The 24847-nt window shown below is 42.9% G+C and overlaps 1 protein-coding gene and 1 pseudogene across 7 annotated transcripts in view; both read left to right on the top strand.

Moving 5' to 3' along the window:
- LOC106830910 (zinc finger protein 19) overlaps positions 1–22934 on the top strand; it is a 30005-nt gene extending 7071 nt beyond the window's left edge. Inside the window, exons 1-6 of one of the 7 annotated variants that reach the window (XM_070500328.1) lie at positions 12325–12365; positions 14956–15018; positions 18272–18398; positions 18947–19060; positions 19283–19409; positions 21466–22934. In XM_070500328.1, the coding sequence (XP_070356429.1) occupies positions 19022–19060; positions 19283–19409; positions 21466–22556 (1257 nt within the window). In that variant the 5' untranslated portion in view covers positions 12325–12365; positions 14956–15018; positions 18272–18398; positions 18947–19021 and the 3' untranslated portion in view covers positions 22557–22934. Of the gene's footprint in view, positions 1–236; positions 351–12311; positions 12366–12448; positions 12483–14955; positions 15039–18221; positions 18399–18946; positions 19061–19276; positions 19410–21465 lie in introns of those variants that run through there. The other 6 variants (XM_070500327.1, XM_044761053.2, XM_044761059.2 and 3 more) reach the window with 6 other exon arrangements.
- LOC139042320 (zinc finger protein 19-like) lies at positions 5192–6251 on the top strand (annotated as a pseudogene).
- Positions 22935–24847: the final 1913 nt, after the last annotated feature.

Genomic DNA, 24847 nt, shown 5'->3' on the forward strand with positions numbered 1-24847 from the left:
CTCAATAATAAACTCCAAGTGACCTTTTAGGAAGAGGTCACAAATGCTCAGTTTTCTCTTGATTAAAATCTCCTTGGGCTTCCCCATCCTCCAGCCCACTACTGCAGGCCATATTTTACTGAGCTACTTTGGGGTTTCCTCCTCTGACACTGACAGTGCAGACACAGGGCTACAAGGTGCCCTAGGAATGCTAACATGAGACTCCCCTCCAGCGCCATGTTCTTCCTCCTTTTCAGGATCCCCAGTCTGCAGACTTGCCCTGATCTCACTTCTGGAGGGAGGGGATTTGCCTTGGCTCCTGGAGGCACAGAGTGACCCACCTGTGAAGAGGACCACAGATGTCTCAAAAGGTAAGTGAGGCAGGTTTAGAACCAGCAACCACAATCCTTTGTTAGATACATGGTTTACGAGTTTTTGAGCACTTGCCATGTGCCAAAACGGCACTTCTTTGTTTAAGAAGCTCTGGAGGATACTAGCTCTAGAGACAGATGTAGAGCTAAAGAGGAGAGAATGTGTTAAGTGCTGTTGTTGGTTTATAGGCAATGGGCTGTGGGAGCACGCCAGAAGGAGGGCTGAGAACAGTTCCCATTTAGAGGATCCAGTAATGCTCCTTCAGTGGCAGGCCATTTGTTCTGAGTTCAACAGATAAGAATGGATTGCAGACAGGAAAAAAAGGAAGATAGTCTGACTGGAGGGAGGGAATAAAAGATCGAGTATAATTTCTGCATAATATAATATCTAACAAAAGACAACTATCTGGAACATGTAAACAGCTCTCAAAACTCGATAAAAACAAACAATCCAATTAGAAAATGTGCAAAACGCATGAACAGACATTTCACCAAAGAGAATACACAGATTCCAAGTAAGCACATGAAAAGATATTCAACATCATTAGCCATCAGGGGAAAGCAGTTTAAAACCACAATGAGATATCACTACACATTAATCATATATATTGCTATGTAATTGTGAAGAGCTTCTTGGTTTGTGTGTAGGAAAATTGCCTGGGAGTATATTTTAAAATGGATATATCTGGGGCCCACCTGCCAGCATTCATTTTTCTGTCTTTTTTAGTCAGCATTCAAGAACATGAAGCTTAGGATTGGAAGCCTAGCAGGACTCTCTTTTCTCTACTCTGTGATGTTAACATAGTAGCTACCAGCTACATGTGCTTATTAAACTCTCAAGCACTTGAAGTGGGGCTGATTCAAATTGGGATGTGCTGTAGGGATAACATACCAGATTTTTGAAGACTTAGTACAAAAAAAAAATGATCTCGTTAATAATTTTTATGTTGATTTCATGTTGAAATGATAATATTTGGTATATTTGGTTAAATAAATTACTAAAATTAATTTCACCATTTTCTTTTTCACTTGCTCTACTACAGAGCTTACCCTTAAGCCACCTTACTTAGCCAACCATGCACAACCATCATTAGTGTGTGTGCGAAGCCTAGAACACAGAGGTTATGGGAAATCTGAAGAGTTCTGTCCTAGGGAACTTACAACCTGGGGACAGGAAATGAGAGAGCAGTGACCCCAACCTCAGTGACCTTGCCCTTAGTGACATCAGCCCATAATTGCTATGTTTTAGAAATAGTCACTCAACATAGTATGTAACTTGTTTGCACTGAGGGGAGAAACAAGGCATAAAACTCTGTTACGTTCTTCTAAATTGTATTGCAGTTATTAACTTTGAAGGCTTACACAAGGATGGGGACAGAGTGTTGTGAGGATTGTGAAGAGTGTCATGGTAGCATTGACAAAGCTTAGCAGTAAACATATAAATGAGTCAGATAACATAGGAGAGTCATGATAGAAAAACAGTTCTTAGGGTGAAGATGACTCTAGACTTATCCCATGAGGTTTGAGTTTCTTTGGGACACAACTCCCTGGGTATAGCAGGCTGTTGAGAATGCAGCTCTTTAAAGTTGGGACGCGGTTGGGTCTGGAATTACACAGGGTGTCAAAGTCTGGAAACATAGGCAGTCATACATAATGGTGTCAAGGACATCTTCAGTCTATTAAAAAACACATTATATCTGTTTCCAGACTTTATGGTCACCCTGATATGTGGGAGTCCTCTACATCAGTGGTTCTCACCTGGGGTCACTTTTGTCCCCTAGGGGACATTGGCAATGTCTGGTGACATTTTCGGTTGTGCAGACTGGGGAAGTGGGTGCTACTTTATCAGGAATGGTGCTAAATATCCTACATTGCACAGGACAGCCCCCCACAATGAAGGATTATCTGGCCCCAAACGTCAGTAGTGCTGAGATTGAGAAACCTTGCTCTACATAAAGGACGCTATGCAGCCAAAATGTCCCCTGAGTAGAGAAGAGAAGAGGATGGGGAACAGAATCTTAGGGACTACTTAGGGTTAAAGAGAGAGGGAGAAGGAAGTAGAGATAATTAAGACCAGGTGCAGCAGAAGAGAGATGGGTGAAATTGAAGCTAAGGGTGGGAAGATTTTCAAGGAAGATGGTGTGCAGTGGAGAATTTGAGGGGTAAATGGGAAGTGAACATGTTAAGGAAACACTTACAGACCCTTTTTTTGCGAGGTTTAAGAATGAAAGGAAAAAGGGCCAGCCCCGTGGCTGGGTGGTTAAGTTCACGTGCTCCGCTTCGGCCAGCCCAGGGTTTCACCAGTTCGGATCCTGGGCGCGGACATGGCACCACTCATCAAGCCATGCTGAGGTGGCATCCCACATGCCACAACCAGAAGGACCCACAACTAAAAGTATACAGCTTTGTACCTGGGAGCTTTGGGGAGAAAAGGGAAAAATAAAAATCTTAAAAAAAAACAAACCAGCCAAGGGGAGGAAATACTTGGAGAGAGGGAAAACACATTAAAAAAAAAAAAATGAAAGGAAAGACTGTAAATTAGTAGCTTTAAGGCAATGTTTTGCAAACATTTTTTATTATAACTCGCAGTAAGAAATACAGTTTATGTCACAACCCAATATATATGCTTCTATAAATAATTGAAAACAAAGTTTCAATGCTTACCTTTCCTGTTTGCTCCCCTCTGGAATTTTCTATTGATTATCTATTCAAATCTAGTCTGATTTATTTCACTTGTTAAAAAATTTCTGCTCACAATCCACTACATTTATTTCATGACTCACTAGTGGTTCTCAAACAATTAAAAAGAAAAAAAATAGAAAAGATAAATATCCTCAAGTGGACCTGAATATCTAATGTAAGAGAAAGTTAAAGGTGAGAAGGGAGGAGATGTGCCTGATGGAGCTGCGCCCTGGAGGAATGGGTGAGCTGGCATCATGGTGAGGAGAGGGTGAGCCCTAAAGGGAAGGGGGGAGATGGCATACTACCATGTGGGAGTGGAGAGCGAGGAGTTAAGGAGCACCTGTTGGGCAGCCTTGCTTTTCACAGCAAGGAAGAGGTGATCCTGAGTGGACCATTGATGAGGGGGGCATTTGAGGGTTTAGGAAAAGTGACAATTGCTTGGAAGAACTGCCGTGGGGAACCTGATTAATGTGAATAATAGGAATATAGGGCAGCAGGGAAAGAAGGGGTTTCTTGTCATCTATTATTCTAATCTGGATTTTGTGATATTTCTTGCCAAACAGCAAGGAAAAAGATCTATGAGAATTGAATTCCAAGCTCCCCCTTGTTCTGGTCACTATTTCAGATTGTTATTTACTCTGTTTACTCACAATTTCACCTGTCTCCTTGCTCCTGTTTCCCAATACTTTCCTTCTGAACAAGCCCACTCTCCTAATTCACACATGGAGATCCCAATAGATAACACCCCACCACTATCAATATAGAACTTGGGCCAGCCCTGATGGCCTAATGGTTAAAGTTCAATGCACTCTGCTTTGGCAGCATGGGTTCAGTTCCTAGGTGCAGAACCACACCACTTGTCTATCAGTAGCCATGCTGTGATGGTGGCTCACATAGAAGAACTAGAAGGACTTACAACTAGGCTATACAACCATGTACTGGGGCTTTGGGGAACAAACAAAAAGAGGAAGACTGGCAACAGATGTTAGCTCAGGGTGAATCTTGCCCAGCATAAAAAAGAATAAATAAAATAAAATAAAATAGAACCTATCAGCCATGATGTTATAACACGGATCCAGTTATTTTTGAGCCAAATAATTTAATTATTGAAGTATATAAGTTGTATGCCATTTATACAGAGTAACAAATAATTATTAAATCATTTATTTGTCATATTTATTTAGTGTCTACCATGTGCCAGGAATTGTTCAAGACACCCAGGATACAGCAGGAAAGAAAACCAAGCCCTCGTTCTCATGGAGCTTATGTTCTAGTGGTTAAAGAGCAAGGGCAGCTAGTTTGTAAAGAAAAGGAAAAATAAACAGATATTGAGCACACAGTTTTACTTTGCAAAAAGCATAAAAATGTTAATATCTGGTTTTAGCATAGAAATGTTTAATTAACAAAAGAGTACAAATTGATAAAGATCAATGTTTGAGTATGAAATTGAACTCAAAGTTTTAAAAAACTGAATTGAATTTAAACAAACTTAGTTAAAATGTCATCTAGTCTTTGCAAATATAAATGCCACCGGACAGTCTGTTTCTATTGGCTGTTTCTCACCTTAGGCTACTTTTTCCTCACCATGCAGAGGGGTACTGTGCAGTCTCCTGGGGTTGCAGCAAACTACGCTCTCCCCTTTCTAGGCAGTCGAGCAGACATGTTTGAATCTGACAACAGCACGTCGACTCAACAGTTTCTAACAGTTATAGGGCATACACTCTACTCTTGTTATCCATCAGGGGTTGCCTCTTGCTCTTAGACCCTGTGCCTCTTCCTCCAGTGAGCATTTTCAAGCATTTAAGTACTGTGAAGTCACAAGTTATTAGGGATACATAGGTCTGGGAAAGCTTAGGAAGCAATCATCTGTGTTGGAAAGTATCATGACCTGGGTTCAAAAATCTCATTTTCTGTTCCACCGCTACTATTTTCTGCCTCTGTCATATTTGGCACTTCCAGTTGAATAGCTTTATATTTCTGGCAGGCTACATGGAGGCTGGAATAGTAATCTCTAAAGGCTGTATAATTTCAGTGCTCCATTTTTTCTAGTATAATTCTCAGGTGGCATCTGTCTTCCATTTCTTATATCAGGTGCTGAGATCAACATTGACCATGAATCCACATAACACAGTGAATTTCTGAAGAAAAAGATGTGATATTGTCACGTGGGCTGCCAAAGAGTGATTTTCAGGAAACTGACTTCCCAGAAATGTGAACTGGAGAAGTACCAGGAAATCCCCACAGTGAAAATTGTTAAAAGAAAGGATGAGAGAACCCACTATGCAAGGAAACCCTTCAGATGTGAGGAGTGTGGGAGATGCTTCAGTTTTCTTTCTTACTATGTTAGACACCAGCGAATCCACACTGGGGAGAAATCCTTTGAGTGCAATGAGTGTGGAAAAGCCTTTAGTGGCAATTCTTCATTAATTCAGCATCAGAGAATCCACACTGGAGAGAAACCCTATCAGTGTGAGGAATGTTGGAGAGCCTTTAATAATAGTGCAAATCTGATCAGGCATCAGAGCATCCACATGGGGTTAGACCCTATCTCTGCAAGGAGTGTGGAAATGGCTTCCCCAGTAGTTCTGAGTTGGCTGTACATCAGAGAATCCACACTGAGGAGAAACCTTATGAGTGTAATGAGTGTGGAAAAGCTTTCACTGTTAAGTCAACATTAAGTCGGCATCAGAGACTCCATGGTGGAGAGAAGCTGTATGAGTGCATCAAGTGTGGGAAAACCTTTAGGACTTCCTCCCAGCTACATCATCATGAGTATGCCCACCCTAGAGAGAAGCCTGTCCTGCACCTTGGTTCTTTTGGCCTCCCAGCATTTTTTACCCCAATTTCATGGTAATTACTGCCCTACCCTCTTTTGGAAAGCCACCTGCCCCCACTCAACAGTTCATGTGGTTTAGGTGGGACTCTATTCCCCAGTGCTAGGGTGGATCTTGTGGTCTGGTCTGGCCCATCTACGCTATTCCTTCCACTAGCCACAATGATGGGTTCAGGTGACCCAATTCATCCAATCAGAATGGACCCTCACACTGCAAAACCTACCAGGAAGTGCCATTCTTTTCTGCTGGACATAGATGTTAGCCTTGATCCATCATGAAGGCTGAGAAGAAAGCCAACCCTGCAGGTGACAGACTGAGAAATGGAGAGAACTAAATCTACCTCTGGGTTTTTCAGTGACATGAATCAATAAATTCCATTTTGTTGCTTAAGTAGTTTTGAGTTGGATTTTCTTTCTTTACTGATATGGAGCCATTGCAATGTCTTATATGTTTTAAAGCCTTCAGAGTTAACATAAACTTGATTTGGCATCTTTGAGTCCATACTATGAAGAAACCTTTCATATGAGTGATATGTTAGAAAGGTTGTAGCCATGATTCTGATGGTTCACACAGAGGCAAACACTCAAATATTGTGAAGGTGGAAAAGCCATTAACCCTCAGTTAAGCCAGGTCAACATTCAGGTATTCCAAATGGATGGAAGTTACAGAGTTACAGCAATTTAAGCACTGTGGTGAAAATTTCAAGTTATTATAAAACTAAATCTCTATTAATGAATATTCTGTAGGGAAGATGAATGTATTAAATAGAAAGACTTTAAAAGAAGTGTTTATTTCTTACTCAGTTTCTAATAGAAATGGATGCTGAATTTTATATCTTATTTTAGATCTTGCAAGATGATGTTTCTTTTTTGACCAATGTATATAATTAATTAAAATAATATTTTTCCTAGCATTGAATCATATTATGTGCTCACAATCTTAGTTGGATACAGTGTTGTGAATTTCTTTAAATCCTGCTGGATAGTATTAATATGATTAGGATATTTTCATCTATGTTTGTAAGTGATTGTCCTGTAATTTTTTCCATCTCTGTCAAGATTTGGGAACTGAATTATACCAGATGGATAAAAATAGTTAGGAGGCTGTTCTTTGTGCTCTGGAACAGTTTCAGAAGCTTAGCAGTTACATGTTCCTTGGAAATTTGAAAAAAGTCTACCTATAAAGCTGCCTGGGCCAGTTGCTTTTGCTGGGGGTAGTGTAGAGGAGAGTAGAACTTTGACGACTTGATTGATTCCTTCTATGCCATTGATCAATTACATTGTCTATTTCTTCTTGAACCAAGGGTGGTAATTTATAATTTCCTACCAACATTGGGAAGTGTCATGTGGCCAGCCCTGGTGGTCTAGTGGTTAAGATTCAGGGCTCTCACCGCCACAGCCTGAGTTCATTTCCTGGTCAGGGAACCACACCACCTGTCTGTTGATCGTCATCTTGTGACAGCTGTATGTTGCTGTGATGCTGAAAGCTATGCCACCGATATTTCAAATACCAGCAGGGTGACCCATGGTGGACAGGTTTCAGCAGAGCTTCCAGACTAAGACAGACTAGGAAGAAGGACCTGGCCACCCATTTCTGGAAAAATTGACCCTGAAGACCCTGTGAATAGCAGTAGAGCATTGTCTGATGTAGCGCCAGAAGGTGAGAGGATGGTGCAAAAAGACTGGGCAGGGTTCTGCTCAGGGTCACCAGGAGGCTGAATCCACTTGACTGACACTAACAACGACTGACATTTACAAATCATTAGCCAAGCATTATACCCAGATTATTTTTCCTATTTTAAAAAAATATTTTCAATATATGCCCCTTGTCATTCCTAAATTTGTTGGTCTACAACACCTATATGAAGAGTTTTTATTACTCATATATTGGCATGCAAAAACTTGACATTCATCATTGTAAGGCCTAGAATAGCATGTCTGCCATGACCTTTGATCTGGCTAGGGGGCTTTCATAACCAGGGAAATGGCCTTGGTTCTCAGTCTGATGCAGGGTTTTTCAAACTCAGTGCTATCGACATTTGGAACCTGATAATTTTTTGTTGGGGCTCTCCTGTGCAGTGGAGGATGTTTAGTCCACCCACTGACCTCTACCCACTAGATACTATTTGTAACACTCTCCCCTCCCCCAAGTCATGAAAATCAAAATTGTCTCCACTGATCTAAAGAGATACTGAGGATATGTTTTTGTAAAAATAAGGAGCAAGTCCTTTTCTTCTTTGGATGCCTGGAAATCTGTGTTTTGTTACTTCCCATGCTGCCTTGTACTGTCATCTACTGTCATGATAATTCTCAGTTCTAGACTTAATCTGCTGTCTGAAATTGGGCCCTGAGAAGACGGCTTCAATCCCTCCTTACTTGACAGCAATCCACCCCGGGGGAGGACACTGGGGGATCGCTTTTAGTAATTGACTTATAATTCTGCAGACACCAAAGTGATTCAGGCAAAGAAATGGTTGAAGTTACTTGAGCTGAGGTTTGTTAGTTCCAGTTGTTGCTTCCCCAACAGAACATAGGGCTTAATTTGCCATAGCTGTTCTGTAATAAATACTAGTAACCAGTAACATTGTGTAGTGCTTACTTATGCTAGGTACTCCACTTGCGTTAACTCAATCCTCCCAACAGCCTTTGAAGTAGATAGTGTTATCTCGTTTCGTTTAGGAAGTTGAGGAACAGAGAGGTTAAGTAGGTTGCCCAGCAATACTGCTAGTAAGTGGAAGAGCAAAGATTCAAACCCAGGCAGTCTGGTTTCAGAGCCCATGCTCTAACCATCACGCAGTATTGCCCTTCTTTCTCCACTGCTTTTTTCCAGCTTTATTGTATGGTTGACATACAGTTGAATCAGCTTATTGATTTCTACAAAAGGTCTTGCTGGGTCTTTATTGGATTGCTTTGAATATATAGATCAATTTGGGAAGAAGTGACATCTTCGTATTGTTTTTCAGTCAATGAACACAGTATCTCCATTTTTTTAGGTATTCTTTCATTTCTTTGGTCATTATTTTGTAGTTTTCAGCATGCATATCTTGGACATATTTTGTTAGATTTATACCTAAGTATTTCATGTTTTCTTGTGCTGTTGTAAGTGGCACTATTTTTTAAAACTTATTAAAATTGTATTGTATCATAGGAAATTTTGGTTTCCAACAACTGATTTTTTTTGTACTCTGACTTTAGTTCTGTGACCTTGCTAAACTCACTTGTTAGTTCTAGGAGATTGTAGATTCTTTGGGATTTTCTATGTAGGCAATCATGCCCTCTGCAAATAGTAGCAGTTTCCCAATCTGTGTGCCTTTTATTTGTTTTTCTGGCCTTCTTGCACTTGCTAGGACTCCCAATATGACGTTGAATGGTAGTGGTAAGAGTGGACATACCTGCCTCGTTCCCAGTCTTGGGAGGGAAGACATTGTTGATGACTATTAAGTATGTTTTCAGCTGCAAGGAGATAATCACATCAAATCCTATGTCAGTGTAGCTACTGCAACAAAACATTTAGTTTAACTGCACATTTTTTGGCAGCAAAGGAAAAACTGACCTTGTGCATGAAACTTAAGTTCCACCAGAACTTCAATCCATTTGTGGCTAGGCTTTTCAGAGAGCTGGGAGAGAAGGTGATATTTTCCCAACCATTTTCAAGTCAGGAATAACAGCAAATGTGTCATGATCACATACTACATCATGGGTCCCATGATCTTTCATTACTCACAATCTAACTCAATAGATAACGTAGGAATTAGAGGGAGAAGTAGTCATTCAGGTCATGGAGTAACTGGGAGGAGAGAAGGCCGCTCCCAATGGAATCTAAGGAGTGGCCGAGGCTTTAAAATAATTATGTTTGATGATAAAGATCACCTTAGAAAAGAGTATGAGTATACCTTTTCTTAGAGGTAGTACATAGAATAGCGCCAATTAGCTGTTATTTATAATCCTGAAGACTCACAGGTAGGCTGTTTAGACAGCCTGTTTCTCCACTGCTTTTTTCCAGCTTTATTGTATGGTTGACATACAGTTGAATCTGAAGCCAGACTGCCTGTTTGAGTGGAAATTACTTACTAACCATTTCAGCAAAAAGGATTTCAGGATGCCTGGGCTTTTCCCCACTCAAAGTGTCCAAAGGACATTGGATTAGAGTCTTGGTCAGGGAAATCCAGATTGCAAAGTCCTAGGGTGAATTTATTTCTAAATCTAAAGAAAAAGAGGAATATGCACGGATTCATAAAAAACATGACTGCAGGAAACAAGCAATGCTGTTTAACTTCTAATTCTCCCCATGAGTCACCCGCTACAATAATCTAGATAGAATTACTAAATGATTTGAAGAAAAAGAGACTTGCATAAAAATCAATAAAATAATTATGGAGAAACAGGGTGCCTAAATCCAGACCTTGCTAGAGGGCATCTGCGAATGCTCACAGTGGCCAGGGTTGAAGGGCAGTTCACGGTGTGCTTTGCCTAAAGTACAACTCAAATCGCACTGCTTCTCTGCTTGGAGTGGCCATTCACCAGGGATAATTGAAACATTTCTTCTTATTGGAGTAGCCTGTGTTTTTTGTTGAGAGTTTGGCAGATTGAAAGTATGGCATCTCCCCTACCCCCTGGGAAAACATCAAGCTCAGCCCAAGTCTTGCCACTAAATAAACACATAGGTTTCCATCATTCCAAAGACGAATACAATTACCAATGATAAAAACTCCTTTTTTTTTGTTTTATGTCCAGATTTAATGGACATTTATATCACGTAAATGTCTAGAATAGGCAAGTCTGTAGAGTCAGAAAATAGACTGGTGGTTTTCTAGGCTTGGAGGAAGGCCTGAGTCAGGGGTTGTAATAATTTTCTATTGCTGCCGTAACAAATGACCACGAACAGTGGCTTAAAGCAACACAAACTTAATATCTTACAGTTCTCGAAGTCAGAAGTGCGAAATGTGCTAAATTCAAAGTTGTAGCTAAGAACAGAATCTGTTCCCTTGCCTTTTCCAGCTTTTAGAGGCCACCCACTTTTCTTGACTCATGGCTGCCTTCCTCCAGCTTCAAATCCAGCAACACTGGGACAGGTTTCTCTCATGCTGTCATCTCTCTAGTTCTCTCTTTCAATGTCGTTTTCCACTTTTAAGGTTATGATTACATTGGGCCCATCTGGATAATCCAGGATAGTCTTATTTTAAAACCAGCAGATTAGCAACCTTAACTCTATCTGCAACATTAATTCCTCTTTGGTATGTAACCTAACATACTCACAGGTTCCAGAGATTGGGACATAGACATCGTTGACGGGAACATTGTTCTGCCCATGGCAGGGAAAATGGGGAGCGACTGCTGATGGCTATGGGGTTTCTTTTGGGGATGATGAAAATGTTCTAAAATTGATTGTGGTGAGGGTTGCACAATTCTGTGAATATACCAAAAAGTACTGAACTGTGCACATTAAGTGGATGAATTATATGGAATGTGAATTATATTTTAATAAAGCAAGTGTGTGTGTGTAGTCAGTATTTCTTTTTTTTTTAAAGATGGCATTTTCTTTCTTTTTTTTTTTCAAGATTGGCACCTGGCCTAACAACTGTCGCCAATCTTTTTTTTTTTTTTTTCTGCTTTATCTCCCCAACCCCACCCTGTACACAGTTGTATATCTTAGTTGCATGTCCTTCTAGTTGTGGGATTGTATTCAGTATTTCTTGAACCAAATTCTGTAATCTTCCTGCCTGAAACCAGCTCCTCTTCCTGAGTTCCTGACCTCAGTTAATGACACCTTCATCTATCAGATCATCCATACTTTATGGCTACCAAGAGTGCTCCCCCTTCACATCTTTTATTCAATCTTTTTTTTTTAACGTCCACTGTTTTCACGTCCTAAATAGTTCTTTAGGATATCCCTTCTCAGTCTTGCTCTTTCTTAATGTGACTGGATCTTTACCTCTAGGGGGGACAGCTTTTTGTGCCCAACGACCTCTTTGGCAGTGTAACAACACCTGTGGACCCCTCCGAAACCAATTATATTAAAATACGGTTAAGTAGTTTAAAAAATAAATTTGTGATACATTAAAATACGCGCATCTTTACCAATGTGATGAAATAAAATGACAATATCTAAAGGTGAGCCTAATAACAACAATATTTTCAGTTAGCGACGAGAATAGCCCGTATTTTGAGATATCTGTGACAACTGTAATGTGATATGAAAATATCTGTGATTTCTATTGGTGACAAAGGCACAGGTACTGCTGACGGTAGTGTGGTTTGCTACCAACACGTAATTGAAGAAAATGCTAAATGTCAGCTAGAAATTAGCGAAAACAACGATAAACTTTCCTATACAAGATCTCTGAGGCTCCCACGTTAAAAAGCCCCACCCTGGGGAGTAAAGCCAGAGAACCACTGAGAGGTGCGTTCTGGCATCCTAGAGAAGAAGCACGTGAGGCTTAGGCGACGCGCCGACGTAGTGACGCATTTCCGGTCTCGCCACACGTTGCACTTTTACAGAGGTGAGTGCTGGGTTTTGTTGCCCAGGAGTCTCTGCCAGGAGCGGTCCGTTCAACCGTAGAGTAGGCTGTTGCTTTTGTCCCTGGTGCCGCGGTGGAGGGAGTCGGAGGCGGCCCATGGTTAGTCCTGGCCCCCCTCTCTCGTGCGCCTTTGCGCGCCCCAGCCCGTGGCGGCCGCTTGGGGAAATGTAGGCCGTGGATGGAAAGGAGACGCCCTGTGTCCTGACACAGCCACCAAGCCCCATTGCTCGTTGGGCCAGCAACTACTTATTGAGCTGCTAAATGCCCGTTGCCGTTCTAGGTTCCCGGAATGCACTTTTGAGGGAGACGGGGCGCAGACCCGGCCCTCAGGGAGCTTTCAGTCTTAATGGGAAAGCCACGTATTAATCAAATCTGATCGTTTCACTCCACCTGCTCGTTACTGGGTAGCTGCGGCCTGTTGCTTTTAGGTCGAGGACCAAATTCTCAATGTGCACAAGGACCTGCGTGGCTGGATCTCTTGCAACTTCTTCCCCCTCGTTTGCAGCACACTCCCGTTGGTTCTGCTACAGTCTTCTTGGCCGTTCACTTCTAGAACATGCTTTTACCTTTGCTGTTACTTTTGTAAAGATTTTTCCTTTTACTTTAGTTAATTCCGTTTTTCCTTTTTTTTTTTTTTTTTTTTGCTGAGGAAGATTCCCCTGAGTTAACATCTGCGCCAGTTTTCCTCTGTTTCCTACGAGGGTCGCCACTACAGCATGGCTGGCTAGTGGTGTAAGTCAGCTGGGATCTGAACCCAGAACCCAGGTGCCAAAGCAGAGGCTTGGAACTTAACTACTGTGCCACAGGGCCAGCCCCTTAATTCCTATTCTTAAGTCTTCCCATCTAGGATAGATTCTCCTTGGCGCTAATCACAATTGTGATCTTAAAGTTATTTATGAGAGTATGATTAACGTATGTCTTTCCTTGAGTCTAGACTAAGTTCCGTGATGGAAGAAATCACACCTTTTATTCTCACTCTACTGTATCTCACACTTGGCCTGGAACGAAATAAGTATGTGATGAATGTCTGTTGAATGAAAAAAGCATACATCAGTGTATAATCTTGGACTGGGAGGTGTGGCATACAGGAAAGGGAATACTGTGCTAGTGGAGTGTGTAACATGGGGACCTGACCTGGTCTGTAGAGGATGATCTGAAAGATGAGCTGCCATTACCTAGGTGGAGAGAGGTCAGGCCGCTGGAGAGTATTGCAGGCAGAGAGGATCAGTTATAAGGGTCCTTGGGGTGGAGAATGGTTCAGACAGACAGAACAGCAGGTACTAAGGTCCTGAACTGGTGTGGTAGAGCAAACTGAAAGAAGGCCACAGTGGCTAAACTAAGAGAAGGGAGGAAAGTGGCACAGGAAATTACAGCATGCCATGAATTTCTTTAGGGAGCACGCTGGCTTTTTCGTAAAATATGACTGCTTAACAAGAATACAAAGTGTCTGTAGAGGATTATAGAATTTTGGCATGTTGAGGTGCCTTTCAGGGTCCATTGCTAATAGTTTTCGTTATCCCTGGGTCCTAGAATGGGGTGATAAACAAAGAAGATGTCTGCCCCAAGGTCTAAAAAAGGGAAGACTTACTTTGAGATTTGTTTTCTGAATTTTCCTGGCTACTCTTATCTATTTTTCCTTATTGACTTTAGAATCACTTTATCAAGTTCTACAAGAAAACCTGTTGCGATTATGATTGGAAGCATTTTCGTGTAGTTATTTAAAGCATGACCTTTGGAGTCTGGCAGATCTTGTTTGGGGTCCAAGTTCATCCATCCACCAGCTGAGTGAACTTGGTAGAGAAAATTATTGTCTTAGCCTTGTTTTCTCATTTGGGGAAAATAAAAGGTTCAGAGGATTTTTGTAGGGACTGAGTGAAAGGATATGTATTTTTCATCCAAAAACATATTTTTTTTTACCCTTTTATGTTTTGAAGTAAAATTTTATTTTTAAAAATAAAGGTCTGAGGGGCCGGCCCAGTGGCACAGCAGTTAAGTTCACATGTTCTGCTTTGGCAGCCCCGGGTTCACCAGTTCGGATCCCGGGTGTGGACGTGGCACCGCTCAGCAAGCCATGCTGTGGCAGGCGTCCCACATATAAAGTAGAGGAAGATGGGCACAGATGTTAGCTCAGCGGCAGTCTTCCTCAGCAAAAAGAGGAGGATTGGCAGCAGATGTTAGCTCAGGGCTAATCTTCCTCAAAAAAAAAAAGGTCCGAGTTTCCTCTTGTTAGGTTTTACTTCAAGTTTTTTGGTGTCTTTTGCTTGTTTTGGTTTTTGTGTAGTCATGTTCCCCCTGCACTCGTGCCTTACCCAAGACAGGTGGCATTGCTTGATGTTGGTGAGAACAGGCTCTGGTGCCCTTGGGCAAGTTATTCACCCTTCCAAAATCTGTTTCCTCAGCATCCAAACTTCATGGAATGGTGTGGATTAAAGGAGGAAATATTTATTCATCTCTTACCCAGTGGGCATTTAGTAAATGATTGCTGCTATTGTAATTGGCAGGTCTGTTGGTTTCAAGGAGAGCCTTTGATTGGGCCAGGCTCACTCATGGTTTCCTTTGCTTCTTCCCTCAGCCCCTGCCCTTCACTGAGGGAGCCCAGGTGATGGCAGCCATGCCCCTGGAAGCCCGGCACCAGGTGAGCTCTGGATCCCTCAGGTCAGCCTTCGAGAGATCTGATTTGAAGGATATGGGGGATGAGAGGGCTGGTTCTGGCAAAAGTCTTAGAGCCAAACCAGTAGGAAGATCCCTGCTGATTCTCTCCAGTAGGACTGGATGCTGGGTGAAAAGCTGGTGGTGAGGGGCTGAGCAGCCCGAAGTCCAGCAAGCAATGGCTGGAGAGGGTGTCCTGGGGAGCAGAGGTGCACCCTCTTGCACTCTGAGGATCTCTACTGAGCTGGAGGGTCCCCAGGTTCAGTACCTCCCCCCACAGAGGGATCTGTGAGGGTGAGGAACCCAGGCTGGTGGTGTAGGCATCCAGTGTCAGTGGGAGTGACTGAGATCAGCAAGGTCGAAAGGTTCTTGGGAAGTGAGGGTAGAGGGATGGCAGGAAGAAGACAAGAAAAAGGGGGCTTATACCATTTGTTCTCCTAGAGAAAGAAGTTTGGGCTTCAGAATCAGGGAAATATATCCTCCTTGAGGTGAGTGCTGCTGGCTAAGGTGAGGCAGCAGCCTATGGTACGAAAAATACGCTCTAGGACAGGACGTCTGAAGTTAGAGATCCCATCAGGACTCAGTGGCCTTGAGCCAGTCACTTAACCTTTTTGCATCTTAGCTGACTTCCTTTGTAAAGTAAACATTGAGTACTTTACGTTTGTGGAACAGAGAAATTGATTTTTTTTTTTTAAAGATTGGCACCTGGGCTAACAACTGTTGCCAATCTTTTTTTTTTTCTGCTTTATTTCCCAAACCCCCCTGGTGCATAGTTGTATATCTTAGTTGCAGGTCCTTCTAGTTGTGGGATATGGGATGCCGCCTCAACGTGGCCTGATGAGCGGTGCCATGTCCGCGCCCAGGATCCGAACCGTGGGCCACCGCGGCGGAGTGCGCAAACTTAACCACTCGGCCACGGAGCCGGCCCCAGAAATTGATTTCTTGAGTGGTGTTGCACTTTTGAGACTCATCCATTGCTAGGTGTTGCTTTACCATTTCCTTCTTTCTGGGAGTTATTTATCTAGTAACTTAGCATCCATGAACCAAATCCCACGTCCCATCCCAGATTTCTGACATCTGGCAAGTCCCTCTACCTATTTCACCGATACGTTGTCTTCCTTATAGTTCCTACCTCTTATGATCTTCTGTACGTATTGGTAAGTCACTGGTATCACCATATGCAGTCCTGACCACTCAGTCTCTAGATTGCTGAGGAATTGTTGTCTCTGGTCTCCGTTGATACCACTTCCAGAGGGTTAGCAAGTCTGATTGCTTCTGCCTACGATCTCTTCCACTTGTCCCGTATTTTATATTGCCCTCATTCAGGGCTTGTCATTCCTTCTCTGGAATTTTGTTTCAGAGCTTCCCAGCTAGTTTCTCTGTACAGTCATGGGTCGCTTAATGACAGGGATGCGTTCTGAGAAAGGCATCGTTAGGCGATTTTGTTGTTGGGCGAACATAGAGTGTACTTACACGAACCTAGATGGTAAAGACTATTACACACCGAGGCTATATGGTACTAACCTTATGGGACCACTGTCATATATGTGGTCTGTCGACCGAAACACTGTTATGTGGTACATGACTTTAGTAAAAAGATGTTTGCAAAACATTGCCTTAAAGCTACTGTGTCCAGTCTTCCCTTTCATTCCTAAACCCGTACAGTCTTGTGCCTCCCCCTGAGCTTGGATTTTACCCTCTAGTCCAGGGTTCTCAAACTGGTGTGCATCAGAATCACCGGGAGGGCTCATTAAAGCACAGATTGCTCTGAGGTGGGGCCTACCAGTTTGTCTTTCCAACAAGTTCTCAGGTGATGCTGCTGCTGCTGTGGGGACCACGCTTTCAGAAGTGCTGTTGTAGTTAGTGGTGACTCAGTAAGTCATTCAGTTGACTGGGTCAGGTTGTCATTTTAAATGGACCATTGTATATGCTAGCAGAGGATGGATCGGTGCAGGGTGCCTGGAACTGGAGCTGTTTAAGTGTCCCCAGCTGTTGAACTAGTGTACTGATTATACCGTAGTAAAGAGTCTGATTCCAGAAATAATTAGGCAATAAAATCGGTAGGCTTTGATCACTGGCTGCATGTGAGAAATGAGCAGCGGCTGGAGAGTTAGTCTAGGATGACTCTCAAGTTTCTAGTAGAGGAGACTGGGCTGAGATTGGCACTATTCACTGAGACAGGGAAATAGGATTGTCACTCACCGTGCGAATTAGTTTGTACGAATTAGGAAGGGAGCCAGCGTGGGGGGAAGGTGAGTTTGGTGTGAGGTGGTGGGTCAGACGTGTTGGGTCACCCAGCAGTGCTGGGACCGGTGGAAGGTGGAGATCTGCAGAATTGGTTGAGCGTTAGAAGGTGGGAGGATAGTCACTGCCTGTTCAGGTAGCCAAGTTCCACACCAAAGTCTAAGGAGTGAGTAGAGGGTCTACACCAGATGCTGGAACTTTCTAGGAAGGCAGAGCTGAGGCCGTCAGGGAGGGGAAAGGGTGGCTATTGCAAAAATATGAGGCTTGGATGGCAGAAGCCATTACAGATGGTCTTCGAGGTATAAAGAAAAGCAGCTAAAACAGCTACCCAGCAGCGATTTGATTTCCAGAAGCATATTCTCCCAGGAACACCCATCAGGAAGCAGAATAGACTGCCCCAGGCAGCACTGAGCTCCCTCTGCTGGACGTTCTTGAGCGCAGGCAGCACAGCCCTTCAAGCAACAGGTGGGCGATGGATGAGATGGGCTCCTCAGGGCAACCTGTGACTCTGCTCTTGTTATGTGGGCTTGAGGTTTAGGGCAGACTGAGCACATGTGGGAAGCCAATGGATTGGCTGGGCAGTGAAGGGGGACAGGTAGGTCCTGAGATGCTACCTATGAGTGTGGGTATCTGCACAGATTGAAGCTAATTGTCCACTTGTAGGTGTAACAGTAAAAGACGAAGTATTTACAAAATAAAAGAGATTTTTCTCTAGGAAGGTTAATTAATGGGAGACTTTCCAAGATTTTTGAGATGTTTTTATCATGTTTCATAACACTAAATTTTATGTCGTAGTGGAAGGTCTTCTGGTAGTGAAAGATGTTCCAGATTTTTGGTTGTAGAAATAGTCATTTAATGATCTAACACCGAGTTGTTTCACCTTTTCTCATTAGCCATCCCTAATAGGACCCCTTCCTCATACTGTCTCCTGTACCCCACACTCAGGTCCTGAGTCAGAGAATTGGCTTTGGGGCAACAGGAAACTCTTGTTTTAGGAGGTGATGACCTTCGAGGACGTGGCTGTGTACTTCACCCAGGCAGAATGGGCTGGCCTTTCTCCCGCACAGAGGGCCTTATACAGAAGTGTGATGTTGGAGAATTATGGGAACTTGACATCCCTGGGTAAGGCCACTTTCCTCCCGGGACGCAGATCTGTGCTTTCCCTTTTTTTTCTTTCTTTTCTCCTTATAGGCTGGGGGTGCAGTGTGGAGAGGGAGGGGTTGTCTCTAGTATCCTCTGCTGCGTGGCTCCAGGGCTGAGGCCAAACGAACCACTTCAGAGTTTGCTGGGTAGGGAGAGGTCTTGGGTCGGTTTGGTCCCAGTGTAGGGTATGGCTGTCCCCTGGTAAGAGTGTGCCTCATCCTCCTAAGGCCCCTGCACAGTAAGGAATAAGTAGTTTCTGTTGCAGAGCCAAGTTGCTCTCCCCATATGGTCTAGGGATGGGTGTGACCCTTTCCCTGTGTTTACACATGTCTTGCAGGATCTTTCTTACCTAATCTTAATGAGCAAAAGGTCACAAATGCTCAGTTTCTTCTTGATCAAAATATCCTTGTCTGTCCCCAGTTCTGAGCCCGCTTCTGTGGGTGTTATTTTTACTGAGGCTCTTGGGGTTTTCCTTCTTCTGACCCAGCAGACCAGGGCTGAAAGGTGCCATTTTCTCCCCCCTTCAGGATACCCAATTCCCACACCTGCCCTGATCTCACTTCTGGAGGGAGGGGATTTGTCCTGGGGCCTGGAGGCACAGGATGACCCACCTGCCGAGAGGACCACAGACATCTGTAAAGGTAAGCGAGGCAGGTTTAGAACTGGCAACTCTAGAACTTTACAGAGCAGTGTATTTTAAAATGAACCATGCTGAGAAGGATTTAAATAAAATAGATGATTTCTCCTAATAGGTAAAATATGAAACCTTTCCCACCAGTTTTAACTCTTATCAAGATAACATATTTCCACTTAATAGATCTCATATGCAATTCTTGAATCCATTGCTCCTTTCTGAGTTTCAGCATTGCCTGCTTCAGTGGCCCTCCTTCCTTGGGCGGGATGGATTTATTCAGGAGCAGTTTTTCAGCACTTGCCATGTTCCAAGCTTTGTTGAAGAAGCTCTGGAGGATACAAGTTATGGAGACAGATGTAAGGAGCTAAAAATAAAAATGTGTTAATTGCTATTGTTGGTATATAGGCAGTGGGCTGTGGGAGCACGACAGAAAGAGGGGTGAGAGGAGTTCCTATTTAGAAGCTCAGTGGCAGGCCGTGAGCTCCAAATTTGACAAATTACAGTGGATTTCATGTGGAGAAAGAGAAGGTAGATTTTCTGACCTGAGGAAGGGAATAGAGGGTCCATAAATCATTGTGAAGAACTTTGCAGTTTAATGTGCAGGAGAATCACCTGGGGAGCATATTTAAAAATGGTTATTTCTGGAGCCCACCTGCAAGTATTCTTCTGTCTTTTGTAGTAAGCAGTGCAAGAGCATGAGACTTAGGACTCAAAGCCCAAGCAAGACTTCCTATTCTTTTTTTTGGTGAGGAAAATTGGCCCTGAGCTAACATCTGTTGCCAATCTTCCTCTTTTTGCTTGAGGAAGATTGTCCCTTAGCTAACATCTGGGCCAGTCTTCCTCCACTTTGTATGTGGGACGCTGCCACAGCATGGTTTGATGAGTGGTGTAGGTCTGCGCCTGGGATCTGAACCCATGCAACTTGGCCGCCAAAGTGGAGCACATGCACTTAACCACTATGCCACCGGGCTGGCAAGACTTCCTATTCTTGACTTCTCAAATCTGCGGCTGGCAGAGTCTGCAGTGTACCCTGATCTCCTTAACCTAGCTAGCAGTGTAGATGAATATAGTTGGTACAGCTTACTCACCCAGCCTCATGTGTAAAATCTAGAATGCAGAGTTTGTGGTAGACCTAAGGGCTCTATCCTAAAGAACTTACAGCATGGGAACAGGAAATGAGAGAGCAGACGAAACAGAAGTTGGAGCAAGAGCAGCAACCCCTGCCACAGTGACCTTGCTACTAGTGACATAGGCCCATAATTGTCTGTTTGCAAAATATTAACTCAACTTAGTATGTGGTTTCATCAGTCTGAAGGAAACTGAAGGCATAAAATTCTGTTAAACTGTTATTATATATCAGGCAATGACTTTTGAGTGAGTGAATTGGGTAGGGGATAGTGGTAATGCGAACATGGAATTGGAATGAGTGTGTGGAGCTTGAATTGACCAGATCTTATCAAAACTCAGCCATAAAAATGGAGAGGTAAGTCAGATAACACTGGGAAGTCATGACATAGGAGGAGCTTTTCGAATTCATATGAATTCCGATCTAACTGCAGAGTCTGAGTTTCCTTTAGAATGTGTAAGTGGATGGCTAGAGCAGGCCACTGAGAAGGCCTGCTCCAGAGTCTGAGCAAATGCCATTTTCCGGGTGACTGTTTGTCTCCTTTTTGCTAATATGAGAAGGAACACTCTGCAGTCTTGGTGTATCTAAGTAAATTGTGTTCTTCTCTTTCCAAACAGGAAGAGAGCTAGGACAGTAGTTTCTGCATGTCTGAGGTTCAGACTTTTTCAAGAGTGATGACAAGACAGCAATTGCCAACGATTTTAGGGTGTTCACTCATCATCTGTGGAGCTGCAGTTAAGAACCTTTGGGGGTGATGTCCTCTAAGTGCCTCTGTGATTTTCTTTTCTGTCTTGCCACAGCCTAGTGTCCTTAATGCCCAGTGTCTCCAGTCTTTGGGACATCTGCTGGGTATGAATTTTTTAAAAGAACAACAATTCATTCATTGCCTTTACATTCTGACGTTCTGTTTTACTTTCAGACTCTGAGTCTTGCCAGCCCCAGTGTCACTACTTGCTCTTAAAGCCTTGCCTTCTTTGGTATTTTGTAGAACTGTAAATACCGTAAGGTCAAAAGATACTAGAACATACCGGGGAGAAGTCATTCAAATATAGAGTCTGGAAAAGCTTAGGAAGCAATGTGATGTGCGATGTGTACACTAATACGTTGTTCCACCTCAACTATTCTCTGTCTGTGATGTTTGGCACTTTCATTTTAATAGCCTTGTCTTGCTAGCAGGCCGATGTGGAGGTTGTAATAGTAATCTCTAAAAGCCCTATAATTTTGGTGCTCTTTTGTTTCTAGTATAATTCTCAGGTGACATTTGTATTTTCTCTCTATTATGTCAGATACTGAGGCCAACATTGACAATGAGTCCACATCAACCCAGGGAATTTCTGAAGAAAGAGACATGATGTTGTCACATGGTCTGCAGAAGAGTGTTCTTCAGAGAACCAACTTCCTAGAAACATGTAAGCTGGAGAAGCACCAGGAAATCCCCACAGTGAAAAATATTAGAGGAAAGGTTCCAAGAATCCACTGTGATAGGAAACCCTTCAGATGTCAGGAGTGTGGGAGATGCTTCAGCTTTCTTTCTTACTATGTTAGACACCAGCGAATCCACACTGGGGAGAAATCCTTTGAGTGCAATGAGTGTGGAAAAGCCTTTAATGGCAATTCTTCATTAATTCGGCATCAGAGAATCCACACTGGAGAGAAACCCTATCAGTGTGAGGAGTGTGGGAGAGCCTTCAATGATAATGCAAATCTCATCAGGCATCAGAGAATCCATAGTGGGGACAGACCCTATCTCTGCACAGAGTGTGGAAATAGTTTCACCAGTAGTTCTGAATTTGTGATACATCAGAGAATCCACACTGGAGAGAAACCTTACGAGTGTAACGAGTGTGGAAAAGCTTTTGTTCGTAATTCACCACTACTTCGACATCAGAAAATCCACACTGGAGAGAAACCCTATGAATGTAATGAGTGTGGCAAAAGCTTCAGAAGGAATTCCCATCTTAGCCAACATCAGCGTATTCACACAGGGGAAAAGCCTTATACTTGTGAAATATGTGGGCAAGCCTTCAATTTTCATACAAAATTAACTCGGCATCAGAGAGTCCACAGCGAGGAGAAACCCTTTGACTGTGTAGGTTGTGGAAAAGCCTTTAGTGCTAAGGAACAATTGAAAAGGCATCTACGAATCCATATTCAGGAGTCTTCCTATGTATGTGGTAAGTGTGGAAAAGTCTTCACTAGGAAAAGAAATCTTCAGCATCAAAGAATCTATACTAGAGAGAAACCCTATGAGTGTGTGAAGTATGAAAAAGCCTTCAGGACTTCTTCCCAGCCAGGTCATGTCCATCCTGGAGAGAAGCCTGTGCTGGACATTTGTCGTTTTGGCCTCCCAGAATTTTTTACCCTCTTTTACTGGTGATAGTACACTAAATTTCCTGTTGGATTCCATCTTCTGCTCAGGAGTGGAATGTGTGACACAGGCCTGGCTCAGCTGCAGATTCCTTCCCGCAAGCCATGGCTGTTGGTTCACATGTCAGTAGGTGAATCAAGATGGTCCATTTAGAGTCCCAGGACTTGGCAAGAGTTAACAGGAAGACATACTCTCTTTTTTTCCCCTTGGTCTTAAAGCTGATAGGAACTCCTGGATTCTTGTGGAGGCTGAGAATAGTCAGCACAGCAAAAGAGATAGCAGAGTTGGAGAATAATCAAACCTTGAAGATTCTGCTTGAACAACCACATTAAACCATATCTGAACCTAGAAATACATCTGGGTTTTAGAATTCCAGTAACCAATAAATTCGAGTTTTGTTTTTGTTTTGGTTTTTTGCTCAAGGAAGTTGAGTTAGGTTTTCTTTCCTTGGAACAGAGTCTTGACTTATGCAGAACCTTATCAGTGTAACAGTTATTTTAAGTCTTCAGGGATAACAGACCTGATGAAGGAGAAATGTTTTGTTTGTATGATGTGTGGGAAGGTTTTTAGCTATAGTCCTGGCAGTCCCCAAACCCCATGACTGAAGAGAATGGGAAACCCATTGTAATACTTGAGCCCAGGCTACATCAGAATGCCAGTGAACAGAACAAAAGTTGGTGTTAGTATGTCTGCATCATTGAATCCATTCTCAAGAGAAGTCTCACCTATGAAACCAAAAGCCATCACTCTTAAAGCTTTCATTTTCTGTTGACTCAGTTTTCGTTTGGAATGGATGCTATTCTAGGCATTAAACTGGTAAATGCCAGGCTGTGGTAGCTTTTATAGCTTGGCATTTGCCTATTTAATGTCTAGAATAGCATGTGTCGTGTCCCCCCCACCCCCCCAGCCCTTTGATCTGGTTAGTGGGTTAAGGAAATGCTCTGGTTCTCATAAGAGAGACTGCTGAGATGTCTCAATAGGAAAACAAAGAGCTGGCCCTTTTCTTTGGATGATGGATGCACCCTCTTTTCTCCCATGTGCCTTTCTGCTGCCAATCAGTGTGGCAGGCTCCCTTCCTAATTCCAGACTAGCTGCTCCATGAAATCCTGCTCCTTGAAACCTAGCACCTTGGTGGCTTCACCACCTCTTCCTTACTTGTCATTAGTTGGATGAGCAGTTCTATCATGTGCTTGGACCAATCAATGAATAATAAGCTGGGGGATAGCTTTTTATTTTTTCATTTTTTGGCGAGTAGGAGTCACCCTGAGCTAAGATTCATTGCCAATCTTCCTTTTTTTTTTTTTTTTTTTGCTTGAAGAAGACTAGTCCTGAGCTAATATCTGTGTCAGTCCTTCTCTACTTTGCATGTGGGATGCCTCCACAGCATGGCTGATGAGTGGAGTAGGTCCATGCCCAGGATCCAAACCTGCAAACCCAGGCACCAAAGAGGAATGCATGGAATTTTAACCACTCAGCCACTGGGCTGGCGTCAGGGATAGCTTTTTAAGTAAACTTTTTTAATTGAAGTATAATATACACACAGAAAAATGCAAAGTCATAGTTGTACAACTTGAATTTTTACAAAGAACATAGCCTTATAATCAGTACCAAGATCAGGAGATAGAATGTACCAGCATCCTGTAAGTCTCCCTGTGCTCCACTCCACTCATTACTTCTCTCTCATGGTACCCTCTATTCTAAATTCCATCACCACAGGTTTACGTAAATGGAATCATCAGCATAGATTAATTATTGCTGCGTGGTATTCCATTACATGAATATACCACAGTTTACTGCCTACTGTTGATGGGCATTTGAGTTATTTCCAGAGGGATCATTTTGACTGCAGAAAATCTACAAGTCACTCAGGAAAAAAAAAAAACTGGTTAGAGTAACCAAGGTCAGGGACTTAGTTTCACATGTTGCTGCATCAGCTGCCTTTTAATAAATGATCGTCACAGCAGTATTTTTTGACACTCGCCGTATGCTGAGCTCTCCTAATCACTGCACATACTCAATACAACTACTGTATGAAGCAGGTGCTGTACTTAGCTCCATGTTACAGTTGAGGAAGGATTAATTAGGTTGCCCGAGGACATGGGAAGTAGCAGAGTAGGGATTCAATACAGGCAGCCTGGTTTCAGAGCCCATGTTCCAGCCATCACAGTATTGCTCTATAGAAATCAGAGGTAAGGTCTGTGACAAGTATGTCTCAGTAACAGAAGAGTGGGTTGTTTGAAGAGACTGTTAATGTTCCTTAGGGGTGGAGGAGAATATCAGGATCAAGTCAAGATAAGGGG

The sequence above is a fragment of the Equus asinus genome, chromosome 28 (genome assembly GCF_041296235.1).
Source record: "Equus asinus isolate D_3611 breed Donkey chromosome 28, EquAss-T2T_v2, whole genome shotgun sequence".
NCBI classification, from domain to species: Eukaryota; Metazoa; Chordata; class Mammalia; order Perissodactyla; family Equidae; genus Equus; species Equus asinus.